Below are 24,089 nucleotides of genomic sequence, written 5' to 3'. Positions count from 1 at the left end.
CCCAATTGTTACCAACAAACAAGTATTGTATTAAGATCACACAAGAATAACAGCACAACAACAATAGTAATCAATTGTACAACCAATATATTTTCCTATGATGGTACCATCAGGTTCGTACAATATAACTCACTGTGCTCCAAGTGAGCGAAAAGAAGAACATTCCCCAATGTCTCTATTCCGGCATCAAGCTAAAGTCGATCCGCTCCAGTGATCGTCAGAACGATGTCCAATCGAGACCAGAATCCCGTTTGGATGACAGTCACAGTCCCACTGCCAAAGCTGCGCAAAGGCGTCCTCAAGGTGACCGGGAAATCACACCCTCGGGTATGGACGTTCCACGGCTCCAAATCGGTGAACCTCAGATTTCCCACTCAAAAGCCACGTTGCACACACACCAGATTAACGTCTGAATGTGGTGAAAATGGTTGAAGCGAGATGAAAAACCTTGAGCGAAGCGCAAGTCCTGCGCGAGGTAAAAATGGCCGACGGCCCGTTCTCGTGGCGTAACGGCACTCCGATGATTCTCCTCGGAATCAACCGCAAAACCTGTCACTCAGGTTTATCGGTCACAGCGATAACAACTCTGTCGCAGGAATCCCTTTCCCTGGAAACCCAAAGTTCACTCGTGACCGTCGTTCGCCAATCATTCGCTCCAGACCTCGAAGCAGCTCGGCTTCTTGTCCGTCTCACTCGCTCCGCCTTTTCTTCCTCCTCTCCCTCTTCATCGTCGTCCGGTTCCGGTTTCATTTAAAACATTAACTTTTTTTTACCTTTTGAAAATAGTAATTTCGATCTCCCTTCAACGACAACAATAATAGTACATGGAACCAAAAATGTTTACAGTGGATGAAAACCACAACAACGGAAGTGACGAATCCGTAACACACAGCCAACTTCCAAATTCCTGCCCTAACCAGCAGAGGGCATTGCATCAGTGACACCGTTACGCACTCAACCAATGATGCCACTCTGTCCGCAGCTTTGTGCTGCATACAAACGAAGAAGACCATGCAATTGCACTTGTGACAGCCAGCTTTAATTATCTTCAAAATGATTTTTTCTTTTTAAACAGCTAGTTTGTTTGATGCACTCTCATTTGAGTGCATACATTATGAGAGATTAATACAATATGTGGGATTTAATTCCTGAAAACTTGTGATATAAACTGACAAGATCATTTTGGCCAACCCAGACCAATGATTTGTGTCATTGTGTAGCATTCTCAATAAACACTGCATCAGAGCCTCAATGTATAGTACTGTCTGGCTCCACGTTTAATCAAACCTAGCAGTAGATAGCTGAAGAGGTGAGCACAATACCACCGAGCTTCTCTTCCAACCATGATTTTTCAATTCGATTAGAAAGTTATTTCTTCAAGACACCATCTGGTGTAGTTCCATCACAAATAATATATTGCCCTCTAACTTTATATGAGCAGCTGGAACAGATGGGGTCAACGGCCAAGTGCCATGACTGAAAACTATGCAGTAGCTGAGGTCATAAATCAGAAACCATTGCCCAGATTGGTGCTTGTTAGAGATACTGGGTTATTTCCAAAAATTCTCCCGTACATACTCTTATCTTATCATATACCCAGTGTATGTGTATATATATATATATATATATATATATATATATATATATATATATATATACACAAAGAATTAAGTTAAGCACCCCTACACAACGAATTAAGGTAAGCACCCCCTAATATATATTCTTTGTGTATATGTATACATTGGCATATATTCTAAGGTATGTGAGATCAAATAATGATTGGTATGACATTAGCAATTATCCATTGATGAAATTGAGTGATCAAAGTGAAAAAAAGTGATTGGTTGAGTCAGTGATCCGATCACGTGGGTCCTACACACGTTATTGACGCAAAGATCGCTAGAGGTCTTCTCAGAACAATGACTGTACGTTAGAAAACATAAACGTCATCCACACTGTCCGTGATGGACCTATAGCTCCATACTTAAATTGAGGTGAAAATATGCCTAAAATTCCCAAAAAATTTCACCTTAAATTATTCAGAATAAAATATTGAAAACGGCATGATTGTTATGTTTTTATGTGACCATAATATCACTTCTCCAGAAAATATAGCAATATCATGGGTATATTACACTGTTTTGACGACAACAAACTTGTAATGTGCGAGGTTGTAAAAAAACGGGGGGGGGGGTGCTTAACTTAATTCTTTGTGTATATATATATATATATATATATATATATATATATATATATATATATATATATATATATATATATATATATATATACACATACATCTGTGCAGCGTCTGTGTTGTCTTGTCTTGTCACTGAACTACTTTCTCAAACTTTTGTGAAATCGCACCAAACTTCTGGTATGCACATATCTCTCCCGTCGGTACGTCATAAGCGTATTTATTTTGAAAAATGTTCTAATTTTTTTGGGGGGGGATTTTTTTTTTTTCAACTTCAATTGTTTATAAAATGTGATATCACGTATATTACAAATACATTTGTGCAAAATAATTGTTTGAATTATGATTGGTTTAAACCATGACAAAACGGCAACTCGGGTACAGTCATTTATCTACTGTATATATCGACACATCTGGGCAGTGTCTGTGTTCTCACTTAACGACTCCCTCAAACTTTTGTTTCTGTGGTTGTGAAGTGTTTTTAATAACGTTGTGATGGTTTTGAATCACGTGGTGGTGAGGTATTTTGAATTATGTGGGGGTGAGGTGTTTATAATTACGTGGTGGTGAGGTGTTTTTAATTATGTGGTGGTGAGGTGTTTTGAATTAGTTGGTGATGAGGTGTTTTGAATTACGTGGTGGTGAGGTGTTTTTAAATGACGTGGTGGTGAGGTGTTTTTAATTATGGGGTGGTGAGGTGTTTATAATTACGTGGTGGTGAGGTGTTTTTAATTATGTGGTGGCGAGGTGTTTATAATTACGTGGTGGTGAGGTGTTTTTAATTATGTGGTGGGGAGGTGTTTTGAATTAGTTGGTGATGAGGTGTTTTGAATTACGTGGTGGTGAGGTGTTTATAATTACGTGGTGGTGAGGTGTTTTTAATTATGTGGTGGGGAGGTGTTTTGAATTAGTTGGTGATGAGGTGTTTTTAATTATGTGGGGGTGAGGTGTTTATAATTACTTGGTGGTGAGGTGTTTTTAATTATGTGGGGATGAGGTGTTTTGAATTACGTGGTGGTGAGGTGTTTTTAAATGACGTGGTGGTGAGGTGTTTTTAATTTCGAAGCTGTGAGGTGTTTTATTACGTGTTTTATGGCTGTGAGGTTTTTTTTTTGTTTGTTTTTTTGTATACTGAATCGAGGCTCGTGAAAGAGCTGACAACCGCGAGGGAAAGACAGCACAGGGGGACCACGACGGAAAGATAGCACAGGGGGACCACGAGGGAAAGACAGTACAGGGGGACCACGAGGGAAAGACAGCACAGGGGGACCACGACGGAAAGACAGCACAGGGGGATATATTCCATATTAAACCCCGGGTAGTTTAAGAGTTAATGTCAATTAGAAGGATAATTAGGATGAAGTCTCTTCGCACCATACACATCCACTCACTGAGGTGACAGAACTCCACACCAAGTTTTTCCAAATGTTTGGAATGAAAGTGTTTTTTAATTCGTGGTGGTGAGGTGTTTTTTTATACGTGTTTTATGGCTGTGAGGTGTTTTTAATTTCGTGGTGGTGAGGTATTTTAATCGGTGTTTTAGGGCTGTGAGGTGTTTTTAATTTCGTGGTGGTGAGGTGTTTTAAATTACTTGGTGGTGAGGTGTTTTGAATTACTTGGTGGTGAGGTGTTTTGAATTACTTGGTGGTGAGGTGTTTTGAATTACTTGGTGGTAAGGTGTTTTATGTTATGTGGTGGTGAGGTGTAATCATCCCAACTTCCAGTCTGCACCTACCCCTCCCCTATGTGTGCTGAGGGGTTCTTTCTTGAAAAAAAAAACATTCAACCTAAATCTTCAACCTAAATTGCCTATAAAAATGTAATATCACAAACACAACAAATATATTTGTGCAAAATAATTGTTTGTATTATGATTGGTGTAAATCATGACAACACAGCAACTCAGGTACAGTCATTATCCTCAGCTAAAATAAGCCCATTCCTCAGTAACGACGCTTATATATATACTTATATATAATATATATATATAATTATATATATATATATATATATATATATATATATATATATGTATATATATATATATATATATATATATATATATATAACGACGAGATGTTAGATATATATATATATATATTACAACGTTATATATATAACGATGCTTATATATATAACGACGCATATATATATATATATATATATATATATATATATATATATATATATATATATATATATATATACAGACTTGGCATTTAATATGGATTTTTTTTTTTGTGGGGGTGAACTTACTTTTCAAGATGACTTCGAACCAAAAGTTCATTGGAATTATGTTGAAATTATTCTAGATTTTGTTAATGTGACCTTTAAAAGAAACAAAAATCACATTTGACATTTCGAAGCAAATAAATTGATCCTTGAAAGTGATGTAAACTGATATCAAACTCAATTCATGGACAGTACTGTGTTAAACTTCTGTACGTTTTCCAGAAGTATCTCTTTATTTTGCACATTATCCAAAAAAAATTTCAACAAAAAACAAAAGCTAAATTATGACTGGGATTACGGACAGTAAAATTACAGTTCAGTACTTCGTGTAACCCCCACGAGCATTCAGGAGAGCACGTACACGTTGAGGCATGCTGTTCACGAGATTTGCCAAGGTTTGGACAGGAATCGCTTGCCATGCAGTGACAATAGTCTGCTGCAATTCACGCACAGAGGTAGGCTGCTGGTCCAAGTTGTCGATTTGACGCGTTAATTCTGCCCACAAGTTCTCTATCGGATTCATATCCGGTGACATGGCAGGCCACTCCATATGCTCTACACCACTGTCAGCAAGAAAGTGTTGGATCATGCGAGCACGATGAGGCCGTGCATTGTCATCTTGGAAGACAAAGTTTCCTCGAAAGGCTGCACGAGCAAATGGAAGCAATGTTTCTTCCTGAATGACCCTGTACTTGAACTGGTTCAGGTTTCCATTCAGAACAACCAGGTCAGTTTTGCCCCCTGCATGAAAAGCAGCCCAAATGGTCACCCCACCACCTCCAGCTTGGACTCTAGGCACTATACAATCTTCATTGTGGGCTTCATGCACTTGTCTGCGCACTCGGACGCGGCCATCTTGACGATAGACCAGAAATCTAGACGCGTCACTGAAGATCACGTGATTCCAGTGTCCTGGCTGCCATTGACGGTGCTCTCTGGCCCACTGCAATCGGCGCTGGCGGTATTGTCTGGTCAGGCATGGCTTTCTCAGGGGACGCCTGGCACGATAGCCTGCTTGAACCAGTCGTTGGTTGACTAGCCTTCTGGATACAGGCACATTTGTCAGTTGCTGCCACTCAGCCCTAAGCCGATTAGCTGACTTGGTACGGCCATTGCAGACTAACCGGTGCAGCTGGCAATCATCTCTCCTTGTGGTTCTGCGTGGACGTCCTGGCCTCGGTATTGGAGTAGGGACACCCCTCTGAGCATTTCGTTTCAGGATCTTTGACACCTGACCATGAGTGATGCCATACTGCCGAGCAATAGCACGCTGTTTCATGCCAGAATTTCGTAAAGCCACCACTCCATGACAAACAGCATTGTCAAGTTGACGGACCATCTCCAGAGGAAGCGGCAATAACTTTTGTAGACGTGCAGCAGTTGTTTTCCACTAATACAGAACGCAACAACCCTTATATACCCGATTGTGAAGCCAATCGTCAAATGTACCTGTCCTTACATTTTGTCACGCCACCTTTGATATAATCCTGTTATTGACTTCTTGCTGCGAAGACAATTAGTGACATGATTCTTTCAACAAAGACATCACCGAAGGGTAAAATAAACTCACCAGATTGATATACTGAGTTCAGAAAGTAAACCCGTCAAGAAAAAATATATATTCCATATTAAATGCCAAGTCTGTATGTATATATATATATATATATTCAGTGCGTATCAAAAAAAAGGTAATCTGAATTCAAGGGGTTAATATGCAAAGGTTATTTATTTTGACAATTTACATGTGGTTTAGTAATTAAGAGGAGATCCTCTGCTTTCCATTGATACCTTCCATGCATCATTGCTGTCATTCATGACCGAGTACGTGTTCATTGAAAATGACAAGTTCAAATCGAATTTTTACAAGTTTGGCTAATTGATGCAAGTCAGGATAATTGGTGCAAAATGAACGTCAGATGTGAACTTTTCGCCGGAATGATTGGCCTTTATGCACCCACACCTTCAACATGTCCACCTCCCCTTTCAACACAAAGCTCACAGTGGCGGAGCATGCCCTGAACTGCTCGTCTCACCATAGCTGGGTCATTGCGCAAAGCATCCACTTCATGTCGAATACGGCCCTGCAATTCGTCAAGATCACAAGGGAGGAGTTACGAACACCTTGTTCTTTAAATGTCCCCAAAGGAAATAATCACATGGTGTGAGGTCAGGTGATCTTGGCAGCCATTCCACTGCATGGTTGAGGGCGATGACTCAGTCTCCAAAGAGTTCCCTCATTCGATCTCGGACAGCGATAAGACGATGTGCTGGGGCGCCGTCTTCGGCCCACCAGTGATATCTGAAGACACCACGAACCTGTTGCTCCTCCAACTGCGGTAAAACTTCATCATTGATCATCTGCAGATACCTGTTACCATTGACATTCCTTTGAAAGAAAAATGGTCCGATCACCTGACCACTTCCGCAAAGTCCCAACCAAACAATCCACTTTTGTCGATTCATGTTGGTGTCAAAATTAAATTCCGGGGGTTGTCCTGTTGGTGCATATTCAAGAACATTATGGGTAATGACCTTGCCATCCATGGCGAAAGCAGCTTCGTCGCCGATAACGAGATACTGCAGGAAATTGACATCTGCTTCTCAACGTGCTATCAACCATCCGGCAAGCACCAGCCTCCTGGCAAAATCCCCTGGCGTAAGTTGATGCCAGATGTGAATACGATATGGATGTTGGTGGAGGTACAGTCTTGTGATTCGGTTGAATGTTGCCTCAGGCAATCCCGTCCCATTTCATCTTGCGCCGGTATCCCTAGGATGCTCCAAAACTTGCTGCCTTACTGCTGCAATGTTCATTTCCGATTGCCCAGTGCGCCTCCTACCAGAATTATCCTTGTTGCGGTTGAGGCTAGTGCCATGCTCTTGGTATTTTCTAACATTCACCCAGATGGTTTTGGCTGCTGGAGGCTCCCATTCTGGGAAACGTTCCCTGAACGCCTCACAAGTTCGCTGCAAACTTCCAGTTTGCTGAAAGGTTTTAACCACGAAGGTCTGCTGTTCAGTCGTAAGTTGAACCATCTTTTCAATGACTCAGACTGTCTCTAAACCCATACACTGTAGGCCCATCTTAAATACCCATCTTAAACAAAGGATGACACAACCGACGATTACCAGACCAGCTTAACAATTTTACATATTTGACAAGTAATGCGTCAGTCGACAAGTAATGCGTCCATTTCAAACTGTCTTGCACCGATTAGCCAAACTTGTAAAAATGCGATTTGAACTTGTCATTTTCAATGAACATGTACTCGGTTATGTGTGACAGCAATGATGCATGAAAGGCATCAATGGAAAGCTGAGGATCTCCTCATAATTGGTAAACCACATTGAAATTGTCAAACTACATAACCTTCGCATATTAACCCCTTTAATTCGGATTACCTTTTTCTTTATACGCACTGTATATATATATATATATATATATATATATATATATATATATATATATATATATATATATATATATATATACTGTATATATATATATAATATAATATATATACTATTTTGGCACAATGGTCTTAAGGACATTTCAGGAGTATATTTGTCTTGTAATCCATTTGATGTATTTACATTTGTACTTTGTGCTTTTTAAAAACTGCTTTTTGCTCTATTTAATGGAGTATTTCCACTGAAATGAATTTTATCAGAGGGCAGGATACCCGGAGCTCCAACTGATCTACGAATCCTCGAAGCTACAAAGAACTACATTGTACTGGCGTGGAAGCCCCCAGAGTTTCGAGGCAATGAGGGTGTGATGTACTTCGTGGAAAAGGTGCAGCAGTTTGATACTTAATATAATAATTGCAATTATTAATTATTATTGTTGTTGAATGTATTCATTCAATTCATTTATTCAATTCATTCATTCAATTCATTCATTCATTCATTATTATTATTATTATTACGACTAGCAACGGTACCCGCCCTACGGGCGGGGCTTCAATTGGGAGGCCCAAATGAAAAGGCAAAATATCAGAAATTGAAGGCTTTTTTTCTTTTAAACGATTTATATAAATATCCGTTAAATCATATCACACGCAAATCATCAAAATCTAAACAGTATTTGTAGAATTTCAATAAAAGCCACATCACTATTCATATCGGTAAATATTATTCCATCGTGTTTGGAAAAACTGGGAAATTGGAAAAATTGGAAAATAATTGGAAAACAATATAGCCTATTTTACTCCAGGGGGTCCCAGGATTACCCACCCAAAATTTCGTTGCGATCAATTCAGCCGTCTTTGCAGTACCTGGGAACGGACAGACGGACATTTGGTGAATTATCGTAAGATAGTACGGTGGAGGAGAATGCTCCCCCTCCCCAGGTGTGTGTGTGTGTGTGTGTGTGTGTGTGTGTGTGTGTGTGTGTGTGTGTGTGTGTGTGTGTGTGTGTGTGTGTGTGTGTGTGTGTGTGTGTGTGTGTCTGTGCATGTGTGTATGTCTGTCTGTGTGTCTGTAACATGCACGCTGGATTCTTGCCCGAAGATTGCCACATTGACATTTGGAGTTGGAAAATGATGTGGCTCAATTCTCCCGCCCATTTCCAACTGCCATCTCGACTTCTCGCCAAATGCCAAAAGCAGCTAACTCATGCTACTTTCAATAATTTGATGTTGATGGTTATGGAAACGCAGGAAAGACACATATCTCTGGTTTACTATCAGAAGTAGATGAGTCACAAATGCTGTTGGAAGCCTCAAAGAGGACCTACGAGAAATACAAACTTTTCCAATAATAAAGAAAACCAAATTATTCGATCTATGCTGTTTGCAGATGCTTATACAACTTAGGGCTGGGTCAGGAATGGCGGTTAGTAGCTAATAAGTAAAGTAAAATTGCTGGTGCAAGAATGAAATGGAGGGGATAACCACTGCTGGTGGTGATCGTGCTGGCAGATCGTGACTCGGCTCCGAGGCACAACAGGCTTACTTTGCACAAAATCCGCAGTCAAATCTTTCTTGGAAACAAACATAATACACTTTTCATCACACACTTTCCTTCTCTTTTATTTAAGGCCCATGTCTCTCTGTTCCCACCTTTCCCAGTCGAACCCAACTGCTCCTGGACTCTGTGTCCTTCTCTCCTGACAAGGTGGAGAAGTTTTTGTCAAACCTCGACTCTGATGCTGCAACTGGACCAGACTGCATCAGCCCACGGGTCCTAAAATCCTGCTCTGCCGCTCTATCTCACCCTCTCTCTGTTCTTTTCACCCTCTCTTTTGCTCAAGGTCATATGCCAGCATCTTGGAAATCCGCAAACATTACCGCTTTACACAAAAAATGTGCAAAAACAGATCCTTGCAACTACAGACCAATCAGCCTGCTTCCAATTATCAGCAAAGTCATGGAATCCATCATTGCTTCGGATATCAAATCCTTCCTCTTCTCCAATGGCTTGATCTCTGATCATCAATTTGGATTCAGACCAGGTCATTCTACTCTGGACATGTTGCTTCTGCTGTCTCAACAATGGATGGAGGGCCTCAATGCCAAACAGGAAATCAGAGCTGTCTCCCTTGACATATCACGTGCCTTCGATACGGTCTGGCACCCATTTCTGCTCACCAAACTCTCCTCCTTTGGTATCCATGGAAATCTCCACTCATGGCTTGCGGACTTCCTCTCTGGTCATAGGCAACGTGTGGCCCTGAATGGATTTCTCTCATCTCCCCTACCGTTCTGGCTGGAGTTCCCCAAGGTAGTGTTCTGGGCCCTGTGCTATTTCTGGTCTTCATCAATGATCTCTCCGATCTCTCCGATCAATGATCTCTCCCGGTGTGTACCCCTGTTAGAATAGGTACACCGTATCCCTGCGCATCATAAGAGGCGACCAAGGGTTGGCATCAGGAAGGGCATCCGGCCATAAAAACATTGCCTCAAACAGGGAACCATGATTGTCATGGGACCCGCAAGGCTAACGCCCGCTCTAGCGGGGAAAATGGCCTTAAAACGATCATTCATTCATATTCATCAATGATCTCTCCGACTCTCTGGAAAAATCCTCCCTATCTCTTTGCTGATGACTCCACTATCTGCCGCTCCATTCCTCATCCCTCAGATCGGCAGTCTGCAGCCTCCTCACTATCTGCAGACCTGGACAAAATCACAGACTGCTCAAACAAGTGGAACATGTCTTTCAATCCTGACAAATCTCACACTCATACCATGTCTCTCCGAAAGGACCGACTGGAAAACCCTGCCATCTACTTTCTCAACAATCCTCTCCAAGAAGTACTGTCGCTCAAGCTTTTGGGTCTCACTATCTGCCATGATCTTTCTTGGGAAAACCACATTTCCAAGCTGGCCTCCAAAGCCAGTCGCCGACTGGGCATTCTCCGTCGTGCGAAGTCCTTCCTTGGCAGAGCTCCTCACCACATACAAGGCTGTCATCCGCAGCTCAATGGAATACTGTTCCCCCCCTCTGGGCTGGTGCTCCTGCCTCACACCAAGCTTGGCTTCACGCTGTTGAAACCAAAGCTTTCAGAATCATTGGAATCTCCTGCGATGAAGCTAACTCCGAGGGCCTTTCACTCACTCACTACAGGCAGGTTGGTGGTCTTTCTGTCTGCTACCGACTCCTCTCCGGCCTTGCTCCCCCAGCTCTCTCTGTGCTCAGTCCCCCCAATATTCCTTCAGGTCGCACAAGATCTGCCTGCAACCCTCTTATGGTTAAACTTACAAAATCTCGGCTCTGCTCACCTTCACTCTTTCAGGCCCCTTTTCTCCCGCCTCTGGAACAAACTCTCCCACTCCCTTCAATCCCACTCCTCCCTCCAGGTCTTTAAAACAGCTGTTCACCACCATCTCTTATCTTCCCCCATCCAAAGCCTTGATCTTTTCTACCCCTGCTAATTCACCCCAGATACACTTTTTTTTTTGAAATTCAAACTTCATTCCTGGAAGTCCTTGCAGTGTTCATATGTTTTATACCTCTCCCACCTCCCCCCAAGCCCTCCCCCTCCCACATTTCTCCCGATGTCCCTGCTCTCAAATGTTGTGTTTGTGTACTTCCCCCTCTCTCCCCATCTTGTCTACCGCTCCCCTTATTTTTTGTGTTTTATGTGTCGGTTTGACTTTTTGTGTGATTAATGTTAGCTCTTTCACGAGCCTCGATCTTGTATTAAAAAAAAGAATAAAAAAAAAGGCCTGGCCTCGATGAGGACAATATAGTCCGTGATTGGAGCCTTAAACATTTAAAAATATATATATATATGTAGTGCCCTGCAGCTGTCCGGCTCAATTTCTGGAACAAGATCCTGAGTTGATTGGACGCCATGCCAAGCGGCCCTCTGAGGCATTGTGCCATGGCCAACATTCGCTGCCGACCCGTACTAGGACTTGAGCCCCGCAGATGTGGCTCAGAGCTTGACTTTGGACCGGCAGTTGACTCTCAAACTACAGATAGCAGCAAACTCTAAGTGCAGCTGGTCCAGGGTCCATGCCCAACTCAATTAGCACATGCTTTCTTTCCTATAATCTTTTATTGAGGACAATGGTATTCCCATGTGGGGAACAAGTGGAACGGCCCACATCTCCCATGCCCTACCCTGGTGCCAAAAAGCTGAACATCCAGGGGCACAAGATACAGCGATTGCGTCTAACTGGGAGGTGGGACAGTGGAAAGACCAGTTCTGTGCACCTGCATGCTGATGTTGTCCCTACATTAACATCTGGACTATATTTGTGTCATTCACAAAATACATATGCAAATGCGACATTTGCAATACCCAGAAAAACAACAACAACAACAACGAAGGATTACCATTCGTTGGCATGCACCTTTCAATCGTGCATATGTATGCAGTGCATAGACACATCACATAAAATAACATCACATAAAAACAATAACTTTGTATAGCTGCCTTGCATTTTGATAAGTCCCTCCTGTTTATAAATATCCTTCACCTTCATGCATCGTTTTTCTGTTATTTTGCAAAAATCACATTTCAACATGTCTGACATTTTTAATAGAAATAGAAGGCTGATATTTTAAAACATTGGAGTAATGGTAAAGCACAAATATAGTGAAGGAATAAATATGAAATGAAATTTTCATTCTTCAGCCATTGGTGCAATGTGTCAAATCATCTGTAATTATTTAATATAACAGACACTACCACGTGGCCTATAATCGTCAGAATTAAGCACACCTTGTGGGTCGGCCACGGGGATCGAAGTTGGTCCAAGTTTGCACATTTTGTCCAGAAATATAAGACGATATGGTATACCACTTTATTTCATTATAAAGTGTGATATGGTATACCACATGCCACTTTATTTTATTTATTGGCACTTACAGATACAGCGATCTGTATTTGAACTATTTTGTCTCCTTACATGCGAATGTTTGAAACCTATCCGCGGCAAATCTGAATATCTGTTCATGAAAAAAGCCTCTCTTAAAGTTTCCTTGTGATGATGACGTCATCGGTGGCCGATTTCATAACTGGCTTGACGATTTGTTTTCTTCTAATATGGAGGGGAAGTGGGAGTTGGCAGAGCAACAGGAACCATTTTTGTTTGATCCATTAATCTAAAATACACTTATGAATTGCATCTTACTATAATTCACCAAATGTCTGTCCGTCCGTCCGTTCGAAGGTACCGCAAAAACGGCTGAACCGATTGCAACGATATTTTGGGTGGTATTTTGGATATTTTGGACGATATTTTTGGACGATATTTGGACGATATATTTTGACGATATATTTTGGATGATATATTTTGGACGATATATTTTGGACGATATATTTTGGACGATATATTTTGGACGATATATTTTGGGCGATATATTTTGGACGATATATTTTGTGACGATATTTGGACGATATATTTTGGACGATATATTTTGGACGATATATTTTGGACGATATTTCAGACGATATATTTTGAACGATATATTTTGGACGATATATTTTGGACGATATATTTTGGACGATATATTTTGGACGATATATTTTGGACGATATATTTTGGACGATATATTTTGGACGATATATTTTGGACGATATTTGGACGATATATTTTGGACGATATTTTGGACGATATATTTTGGACGATATATTTTGGACGATATATTTTGGACGATATATTTTGGACGATATATTTTGGACGATATCTTTTGGACGATATATTTTGGACGATATATTTTGTACGATATATTTTGGACGATATATTTTGGACGATATATTTTGGATGATATATTTTGGACGACGATATATTTGGACGACGATATATTTGGACGACGATATATTTGGACGACGATATTGTTGCGGATATGGGATTTGGCCTCCATCCATATCCGCTTGTAAATATTCCCCTATTTCCCCAATACTCCCCAACTATCCCCAATCCCCCCATTCCCTAGTCCCATTGTCTGTAAACAACACTCTGTAGAACCGACCTTCCCCTTTTTCCCCCATTAAATGTCGTGCCCAGGTTCACCGCATCTCACGTAGACAACTATAGGACATCTTGCTAGTTATTCTTAGTCTATGTCAGTTAAGGACTCGTTTCCATTAATTCTGACTCTTCGTTGCACCAGAATGTGATTGTATGGCACCAGTAGTAAGTTTAGGACCTCCCAATACCTCCCCACAACCTCATCTCCGCATCCTCCCATCATCTCATGAAACAACAACAACAGCAGGCGGCGGCGCGGCCGCAGCGCGGGGAGTGTGCGTCCTCACTCCGGCTTGGTTAGCCGCCATTGAGCATGTGCTCCGACGGGGTTACCACGCAGGGGCTGACTGTCAGCTCCTCGTCAAGGGCGGAGCCCGGTAAACCCCCCGCACCCAATAAGAAGCGGCGGACCGATTCCATCTGGGGCGGAGCTAACGAGCCGAGGGCGTGTCACTCCCCGCTGGATATACGCAGCCACTTACCGGAGGTGACGTGAGATGCGCCCCCAGCTTGGAGAAAGAACGTCACCTCCTAGCGCTGAGAGAGACCTCCCGCATCTCTGGACCGGACCGGGTCGATTCTGCCCCTGAGCCAAGGTGCACCTTGAGCCATCGACTACCTGCCCCTCCTTGCCATCAATCCCTGTGTGAGTCAGTCTTGTCCCGTTTATCTGTGGTCTGTCGGGGCTAAGATAAGACCGTGTTTAAGTGCCCACCTTTCTATGCTGTACCTCTTGTCAGTGTAATCTAAACGTTCTGCAAACCCATATTATAACCTCCTCCGGAGGTCTTGAGAACTGTACCCCTGGTGTCGTGTCATTTAACCCAGCCGTTGTGTCCTTTCCTTCATTGATCTAGCGTAGCGCGACTCGGCCAACGTTCGAGTATAATCGGGTAAACTGTGCGAACACGGCGGCCATTCCGCTCGGCCCAGCATAACATCTTAATAAGTCGTGTCCGTAACAATTGGTGTCGGGAAGTGGGATAGGTCCCGGAGCGCGGAAATTTATAACAGCGAAATTTGATTGTGTTTTACAAAAAAAAAAAAAAAAAAAAACCCGAATTTTGGAAGTCGCGCTATGGCAGATCAAGACGGCTGGGTTCCGGTAGAGGAGAGTGAGGCAGGGTCGATCCAGGACCAAATAGAGGGACATGAGGAGAGCGAAGCAGTGAGGGTAGCAGGGTCGCAAAATGGCGTCGTCACGCACGAGGTTGCGGGCGCACAAAATGGCGTCTCGCACATAGCTACGGCGGCCGCACCCGCTGCACAAGTGGGAGGGATGGCCCAAATGCAGGCCCTCATGGAGCAATTTATGGCGCAAATGCAGGCGTCCCTCAAACTGCAGAGTGAGCAATTAGGGGTAATGGGGAACCGGATGGATGCTCAGGGTGAGCGATTGGAGGGCCAAATGGGGGTAATGGGAAACCAAATGGGGGTCATGGGGGGCGAAATGGGGTCCAATAGCGAGAAATTGAGGGAGGACATGGGGGCCCAGATCGGAGGGTTAGGGGGTAGAATAGAGGGATTAGACAATAGATTAGGGGAAATACAGGAGGGGTTAATGGGGGTAGAAAACAGAATGGCCGCTCAAGAGAATCAAATGGAAGGGATGCAAAAGGGGTTAGAGGGGTTAGAAAACAGTATGGAAGGCAAATTGAGGGACATGAGGGACCAAGCGGAAAGGGAAGTTAAACAAATGGGGCAGCAGATAGAAGGGGTCAGAATGGGGGTAGAAACTAAACTGGATGCTCACAGGGAGGAAATGGAGCAGATGATGGTGGCATCTGGGCAGGAGATGCAAGTGATGGGAGAAGAGATCAGAAGAGGGGTGAGTGAGGAGGTCGGAGGAGTGCGCGAGGAGGTGAGGCACTGTAAGGAGCGCATGGAGAAGGAGGTGAGAAAGGGGACTGTAAAATTGCAAGGGGGTATAGACGAGTTGACGCTGGGAGTAGAACAACTGACAGTGGGACAAAAGGAGTTGGGGGAACAGGTAAAGAAGAACACAGCGGTAATAGAGGGTTTAAAATCGACACAGAAGGAGATGAAAAAGGACGTAGGGGTAATTAAAAAAGAGTGTCAGACGGTACATGAGGACCTGACGAGGAAAATGAACAAAGTGGTAGAGGTGATGGAGGTTAAAGAGCGGGAGGTGCGGGAGCACATAGAAAAAAATAAAGTGGAGTTAGAGGAAGAACTTAAAGGGGCACACGAGGAGATGAAGGAGGTGAAACAGAAATTAGAAGAAGTGGAAGAAGGGGTGAGCGAAATTAAGAAGCGACGGAGAGAGGATAAGAAAGAGATAAAGGAGGAAGTAAAATAATTGGTCCAAAGTCTGTGTTTGGATCGTGATGATGTGCTCATTAACCGGATGAGGGATTCGCAGGTGATGGAGGAGTAGCGAAGAGGAAGAGGACCCAGTGTAAGTGGTGACTAATATGGTCGTGCGTATGATGCGCCAGGGGATTTAAGAAGCTTGGGGGTCGAGATGGACCCGGGTGTTCGTGAGAGGCCGTTGGTGAAGTGTGCGACAGGTCTGGTGTGCGAAAAAGGAGGTGTGCGAGAAAGTCCGACTCTGGGGTGTGTGAGGAAAAAGTGCGTGCCAAGGAGTGAGGGTGCTGGCGAGAGTGAGTCGGTCGTAGCGCGTGTGCGAGGGAGCACATGGAAGCGCGGTGTGGTGAGTGTTACAGAGGGTGTGATGGGAGGGTGTGCGCGAGAAAGGTGTGTGATGGATAGGTGCATGGGAAAAGAGTGCGCTGTCAAAGGCAAGGAAGAATGCACGCCTGTGGTGAGTGTTACAGAGGGTGTGATGGGAGAGTGTGCGCAAGAGTGTGTGCGAGAAAGGTGTGTAACGGACAGGTGCATGAGGAAAGAGTGCGCTGTCGGGAGTAAGGGTGAGTGCATTGTCAAGAGTGGAGGTGAGAGTAGTAAGAGTGACATGGAGCGTGAGTTGGTTGTGACAGGTGAGAAAGGAAGCACACCTGGAATGGTAGAGCGTGAGTGGGAATGCACGCTGGAATTGGTCGTGAGGCACGTGGTTGGGTGTGTGAGTGAGGGCACACCTGTGATTGTCACAGAGGAGGTGACCGAGGAGGGGGCGCGAAGAGGTGTGTTGGTGAGGTGTGCGACCAACGAATGTGTGCCAAAGTGTTCGGTGGTCAGGTGTGTGACCAAGGCTGGGAGTGGAATGAGTGTACCTGGGTGTGTTAGAGAAGGTACGACGAGGAGCATGGAAACGGCTGGATGTATTAGCACGAAAGGGGTAGCGTATGCTTGTAAGCATCCAGGTGAGGCATCGACGGTAACCGGGTTAGAGGTTAGGTCGACTTTTAGCCGAAGCGGGCCCTCGGTGCGTGCCGGGCTTCGCGTGCCGCGAGAACCAGCGGGGATCCGAGCCACGGCGGGTTCGAAAGGACCGCCGTGCGCGATCCACGCTGGGCCTCGCGTGGAACGGCCGCGTCCGGGCTCCACTAGGCGGAGCGGGCAGCCCGATAGGAAGGGTCGTCATGGCGACCACTTTTTGTTGAGGCATTCCGGCAGGTCGAGATCGGGACATTGGATGGCTCCACGCCGGGGTGGTGCGTGGGATCTCGGCCCGGGTAAGCCCCCGTCCCTGCACCGAGTGCCGGACGCGTCCAGCCGCTGGCACAAAACAACCCGCGTTCATTGCTCGGCTTTACGAAGCCGGGCTTTGGACAGGAATTGGCGCACCGAGAGGCATTAGTGAGTAGACTGTGTGATGAGGTTAGTGTTTTGGACCCGAAATTAGAGAAAAACAAAAATTTGATGATTGGCAAAGGATTGGCAGTAATGATTGGCAGATGATGGGCAGTGATTGGCAAATTTTTGATTTGTTGAAATTTGATGTGCAAAATTGGTAGTGAGCGATGGGCCCGGTGGGTAAGGGTGGCATCCCTGCCACCCTTCCCAGTGGGGGCAAATGCGCAATAGCTTATGGGGTGTATGGCAGTGAAAACTAGCCCGGGTGGGTTAGGTTATATTGTGTGTAGGGATCTAGCGAAGATGACATTAGGTAACGTTAAGTTTAGTTAGTGACTGATACCTGTAGTGGGGACGCAGGTAGATTAGTGTGGATGATAATGACGTGGGAGCGCAATAGTTTAAAGGGACGACTGGGAAGCGCAAGTTTCAGAGGGGAGTAGTTAGATGAGATGATGCTGTGTGAGAGCTGGACAGGTGTGTGGAGCAGTGGGTGAGTAGTGAGTGTTGTGGATCAGCGCGAATGCGCTTGGGGAGAGAAGGGTGCAGGTGGCACCAGGTGTGAGAGCACAGGTGTGCAAGTGCAGGTGTGTGGAATACATGGAGTATTGGAATGAGTGGTGTGGAGAGAGTTGGAGTAAGTGGTACGGAGTGGTGTGCATGGTGCGAAGGTGTGGATGGGGGAAGAGTGGACCCCTTTCACGAGTACCCGGGGCGGGTAGTGTAAGTGTTAGGTAGAGGGAATAGGTAAATTGTGGTTGGATATTGGCATTTGTGGTGCGGTTGCAGAATGGTATTGTGGATGGGTGCATTAGTGTTGTGGAAATGGCTGGGCGTGTAGCCTGTTAGTGTGTGTAGTTGGTTGGGCACTCCACCACTGGGAGGATGTCGGCCAGGTGAGGCCGCAGGTGGGCTCTGGGAGCCGTTAGTGTCAGTGGGGCCTGAGGATCCGGAGGACGGACCCGGGTAGCCCAGTGCCAGAGAGGGCACTGAGTGGGGAGAGCGCCAGAGGGCCTTCCCCAGGTAGTTAGGTTAGGGTAAGGAGCAGGTAAGCTCGGAGGCAACTGCAGTGGTGGAGGTGTGCAGGTGGGTAGACCTGCGGGGAGAGCTACACATCGCGGCCCAGAAATTGTGCGAGGGCACCGGGAGATGAATCGGGGGAGTGAGACCCCAAATTGAAAAGCACCACAGTTTGGTCAATGGGAATTGGTTTTTAGAACCCATAGTGTAAGAGGGCCAATGGTTTGGCAGGAGAAAGACCCCGGGTAATGTAAAGTTGTTAAAGTCATTTAGGAAATAGTTAGGATTGATGAACCTGTCGCACCATACGCAGCCACTTACCTGAGGTGATGATGATGACTCCACACCTGTGTTTCTTTGTTCTGTGTTGCAGGAAATGAGAATTGCTGTGAGGATTTGTGAGACGCATCACGACGTGGATGAGACGTTGGGGTGATTCCATCTCTCCCTCCTTAGGAGGGACTGATGATGAATTGGTGATGGCAAATTTTGATGTTGAATTGGAGATGGCAAATTTTGATGAGAGTTGGAAATGGCAAATTTGATTGGTTAGGAGGGAGAGAAGACGAATTTGGTTTATGGGAGGAACGGGGAAGACAGTAGGGACGTTTGTTGATTTGTAAAGTAGATGTTTATGGGTAGTGTTGTGTTGTGTGGATACAGTAAGGGGTAAGGGAGGGGCAATGTAGGTTACCTGGTGGGGGGGGGGGGGGGCGTACGGTAGGAACGTACCTGTCTCACCTGGTTCCCATGTGCCCCTAGTGTGCATTACCTAATGTTGCGTGCACTTTTGCGCCCTTACCACCTTACTCACTTGTCTTCTTCTTTTGTCTCCCACCTCCGAGGATCTGGCTTTGGGGCAGAGAGAGAGGAGAGAGAGGTGCTGGCTCTGCAGTTGTGGGCCTGCACTTTCGCTGCTTGCTGCCGGGATCGATACACCATATGGACCGCAATTTTTGTGGCCGCCCACCATGGACCGCAGTCTTTTGCGGGCAAGCACCACCCGTTGATGGACCTATGGGTCAACGTGGCACCTATGCCATACAGGTGAACCACTTTTACTTGGCCCCCTGACGGCCACAATACAGAAATGGACGCGGTTGGCGCCTTTCTTTATTTTTGAAAGAAGCCAGAAGGCCAAATGCACCACACGAAGGCAAGACCAGCGGCAGAACATCGGCCGGCTGCGACACCACCGGTGATTGTTGAACACTTTATTGGTGCACCGGATGGTGCTGACTGTACATGATGGGGTGCTGCTTTTGGTGCTTGGAAGGGGTGCTCTGCACATTATTAAAGGCCGTAAGGCCACAGAGCACTCGTGGGTTGGTGTATCGATGCTGGCATGCGTGCTCTCTCTATGCATAACATCTGCATGTGTTCCTCCAAAAACAGGTCCTGGATCGTAGTGTAAATATCAGTGTAGTCTAGTGTAAATAATGCTCCCTACCGGCTGTATGTTTAGTTTGAGAATTCTTTCCGCGATTCGGTTATCCTGTGGGTGTGTTTCTGTGAGGAGAAGGGTGCAACGTCGCAGGGGGACATATTTACTCATTTGTGAACATCTGTAAAACTGTCGCACTCAGGGTAGAGTTAATAGTAGAGGGAACTACATCTGAGTGCCACACTAAAGTAGGTAAAAATTTATCGGGTCGGGACGCCCCGAGGTAGAGAAGGGTGCAATGTTGCGGATATGGGATTTGGCCTCCATCCATATCCGCTTGTAAATATTCCCCTATTTCCCCAATACTCCCCAACTATCCCCAATCCCCCATTCCCTAGTCCCATTGTCTGTAAACAACACTCTGTAGAACCGACCTTCCCCTTTTTCCCCCATTAAATGTCGTGACCAGGTTCACCGCATCTCACGTAGACAACTATAGGACATCTTGCTAGTTATTCTTAGTCTATGTCAGTTAAGGACTCGTTTCCATTAATTCTGACTCTTCGTTGCACCAGAATGTGATTGTATGGCACCAGTAGTAAGTTTAGGACCTCCCAATACCTCCCCACAACCTCATCTCCGCATCCTCCCATCATCTCATGAAACAACAACAACAGCAGGCGGCGGCGCGGCCGCGGCGCGGGGAGTGTGCGTCCTCACTCCGGCTTGGTTAGCCGCCATTGAGCATGTGCTCCGATGGGGTTACCACGCAGGGGCTGACTGTCAGCTCCTCGTCAAGGGCGGAGCCCGGTAACCCCCCCGCACCCAATAAGAAGCGGCGGACCGATTCCATCTGGGGCGGAGCTAACGAGCCGAGGGCGTGTCACTCCCCGCTGGATATACGCAGCCACTTACCGGAGGTGACGTGAGATGCGCCCCCAGCTTGGAGAAAGAACGTCACCTCCTAGCGCTGAGAGAGACCTCCCGCATCTCTGGACCGGACCGGGTCGATTCTGCCCCTGAGCCAAGGTGCACCTTGAGCCATCGACTACCTGCCCCTCCTTGCCATCAATCCCTGTGTGAGTCAGTCTTGTCCCGTTTATCTGTGGTCTGTCGGGGCTAAGATAAGACCGTGTTTAAGTGCCCACCTTTCTATGCTGTACCTCTTGTCAGTGTAATCTAAACGTTCTGCAAACCCATATTATAACCTCCTCCGGAGGTCTTGAGAACTGTACCCCTGGTGTCGTGTCATTTAACCCAGCCGTTGTGTCCTTTCCTTCATTGATCTAGCGTAGCGCGACTCGGCCAACGTTCGAGTATAATCGGGTAAACTGTGCGAACATGGCGGCCATTCCGCTCGGCCCAGCATAACATTTTAATAAGTCGTGTCCGTAACAATATATTTGGACGACGATATATTTGGACGATATTTTGGATCCTGGGATTCCCTGGAGTAAATAGGCATATTGTTTTCCCAATTTCAGCTTTGGTCTCCAGCATTTTCAGGTTTGAACTCCCACCTAACGTTATTGTCCCGGGTACCGCAAAAATGGTTGCACCGATCGCAACGATACACCTCCATGCCCTTGGGATTCGCACGGGTGACCCCACTAGTGAAATTAATTTCAAAATTAGCTTTTATTGCCCTTCTTTTATTCCTACGCAGCACAGGGCTCCAAGTGGCATCATTGGTTGAGGCTGTTGCTGTGCCGTTGATGCAATTCCCCCTGTAGGTTATGGCAGGAATTTGGAATTTGTTCAGGGTACCGACGATAGCTCACATACTTTTTGCGAAGGACACCGTGGGATCTTCAGCATCCATAAACTAATGCTGGCGGACGGTATGCCCATTTAACGGCCATCTGAGGGACAGCACAAACATTGATGCCTTGCCCTTCATATTGGCCCTTTTTATGGAAACGAGGTTTGTGTATGATAGCATCCAAAGAGTCATTCAGCTTTCATATACTATTATTTAGGCCTGTTCCTCATCCAGTAACTATGGACCACTTTGATAAGACCAATTCCAGAAGTGTGTGCCTGTCCCATTAGTGTGCTGCAGGTTCAACCAGTTGGTGTCGGATAAATGATGAGTTGCCACTCAAGTCTCCACGCCTTGCCTTATTTGACCTTGAGGAGGGAAAGTCCTACGCATTCCGCATACGTGCCTGCAACTCCAATGGAGTCGGCACGCCTTCTGATGTGATTGAGCACGCATCTGTCGGAGACAGACTAGGTGGGAGCTTTGGACTGATGAGCATTGCACCAACACAATTCCATGCTTATGAAACTTGTTCTTTCAGTTTAGTGTTGCTGAAATTTGGTGATGGTCATTCTGTGACGACACCACACCTGAAATTTGGTGCTGCTCATTCTGTGACGACACCACACCTGAAATTTGGTGACAGACATTCTGTGACGAGGCCACACCTGCCTGCAGCACACATTTTGAGAGGCAATTTGGTGCTGAAGCCATTTTGAGGAAATTTGGTGCTGAAGCCATTTTGAGAGGCAATTTGGTGCTGAAACCATTTTGAGAGGCAATTTGGTGCTGAAGCCATTTTGAGAGGAAATTTGGTGCTGAAGCGATTTTGAGAGGCAATTTGGTGCTGAAGCCATTTTGAGAGGCAATTTGGTGCTGAAACCATTTTGAGAGGCAATTTGGTGCTGAAGCCATTTTGAGGAAATTTGGTGCTGAAGCCATTTTGAGAGGCAATTTGGTGCTGAAGCCATTTTGAGAGGCAATTTGGTGCTGAAACCATTTTGAGAGGCAATTTGGTGCTGAAGCCATTTTGAGGAAATTTGGTGCTGAAGCCATTTTGAGAGGCAATTTGGTGCTGAAACCATTTTGAGAGGCAATTTGGTGCTGAAGCCATTTTGAGAGGAAATTTGGTGCTGAAGCCATTTTGAGAGGCAATTTGGTGCTGAAGCAATTTGATGCTACAAAATCTATTTTAATTTTGGAAACCCAAGTGAATAACTTTGTATTAAAAAAAAAAGAAAATAATTGTAACAAGCTCAATAGTAAATTGTAAGATTACTTCCATATTCTTGGTATTGTAACAATATTTCATTGCTCTTTTAATTGTAGTCCATATTTTTCAAATCAATTCCAATTTTTCATTTGTGTTTTCAAGGTTTCCATCCTTAATTTATTTGTTTTTAAAATAATCGCTGATGTGGTAAAAAAAAAATGTTTCAGTATGTAACAGTTGGCGACCAACGAAGTCTTGTTATTTTGTATGTGTATCTCTGTGAATGTTGGCGTTTCAAGAATTTCAACATTTCAACTTGTTTCCACAGAGGTACCAGCACCACCTGGAGAGATTCTCACAAGTAGGAACACTGGTAGCTCTGCAATCATCTGGTGGGAACCAACACCCACCACCTCAGAGTTAGTCGGATACTACATTGACGCCAAGCTTTCCGGGAGCGACCACTGGGAACCCTGTCACAACAAGCCAGTGATGAGCACCAGGTGAATGCAGCAAGTGCCAAGGAAAGAATGCGGGTAGAGCATTGGCGATTGGCGTGCACCAGGTTCTGCAGTCTTGGTGGGACACCGATGTGGAAAAAGATAGAGGAGATAAAGACATCAGCCACACATAGTTAGGGACTTTGTATTGACGGAGCTGAGAGTGCCTCTGATTTGATTCTCAACAAAAAGTCATTTGTTGCTGTCTTAACCAGCACTTTCATTAAAGATGGTGTTATTAAAGGACACACACACACACACACACACACACACACACACACACACACACACACACACACACACACACACACTTTGACACCAACTTATGTTTGCATCACAAAATGGCTGAACTGCTTCATGCACTGTCTTCACCCAAGGGACGGAATACATACAGCAGCAATCATTGGGCCTTCAAAGTTGCATGTTTATGTCAGCACCAAAGGCCAGAAGAGAGCAGTGGCTCAAATGTAGATGTACAGTCGTGGCCAAAAATATTGGCACCCTTGCACTTTTTTCAAATAACTCACGATTTTCTCTAAAATTAAGTTGAAATTGACAAAAGTATTTGGTCTCTACAATTCTTTATTTCACTGTTAATATTACAGAACCTTTGTTTTTGATTCAGAACTAAATATA

At 44.9% G+C, this 24,089-nt stretch overlaps 1 protein-coding gene across 1 annotated transcript in view; it reads left to right on the top strand.

Moving 5' to 3' along the window:
• Nucleotides 1–24,089, top strand: part of MYOM1 (myomesin 1) — a 272,604-nt gene that overhangs the window by 162,730 nt on the left and 85,785 nt on the right. The window contains exons 14-16 of the mRNA XM_068103177.2: nucleotides 8,101–8,225; nucleotides 22,031–22,214; nucleotides 23,282–23,456. Of these exons, the coding sequence (XP_067959278.2) occupies nucleotides 8,101–8,225; nucleotides 22,031–22,214; nucleotides 23,282–23,456 (484 nt within the window). The remainder of the gene's footprint in view (nucleotides 1–8,100; nucleotides 8,226–22,030; nucleotides 22,215–23,281; nucleotides 23,457–24,089) is intronic.

The sequence above is a fragment of the Myxine glutinosa genome, chromosome 2 (genome assembly GCF_964187855.1).
Source record: "Myxine glutinosa chromosome 2, kmMyxGlut1.1, whole genome shotgun sequence".
NCBI classification, from domain to species: Eukaryota; Metazoa; Chordata; class Myxini; order Myxiniformes; family Myxinidae; genus Myxine; species Myxine glutinosa.
The sequence above is the reverse complement of the archived record's forward strand: the minus strand, read 5'-3'. Positions and strand labels throughout refer to the sequence as shown.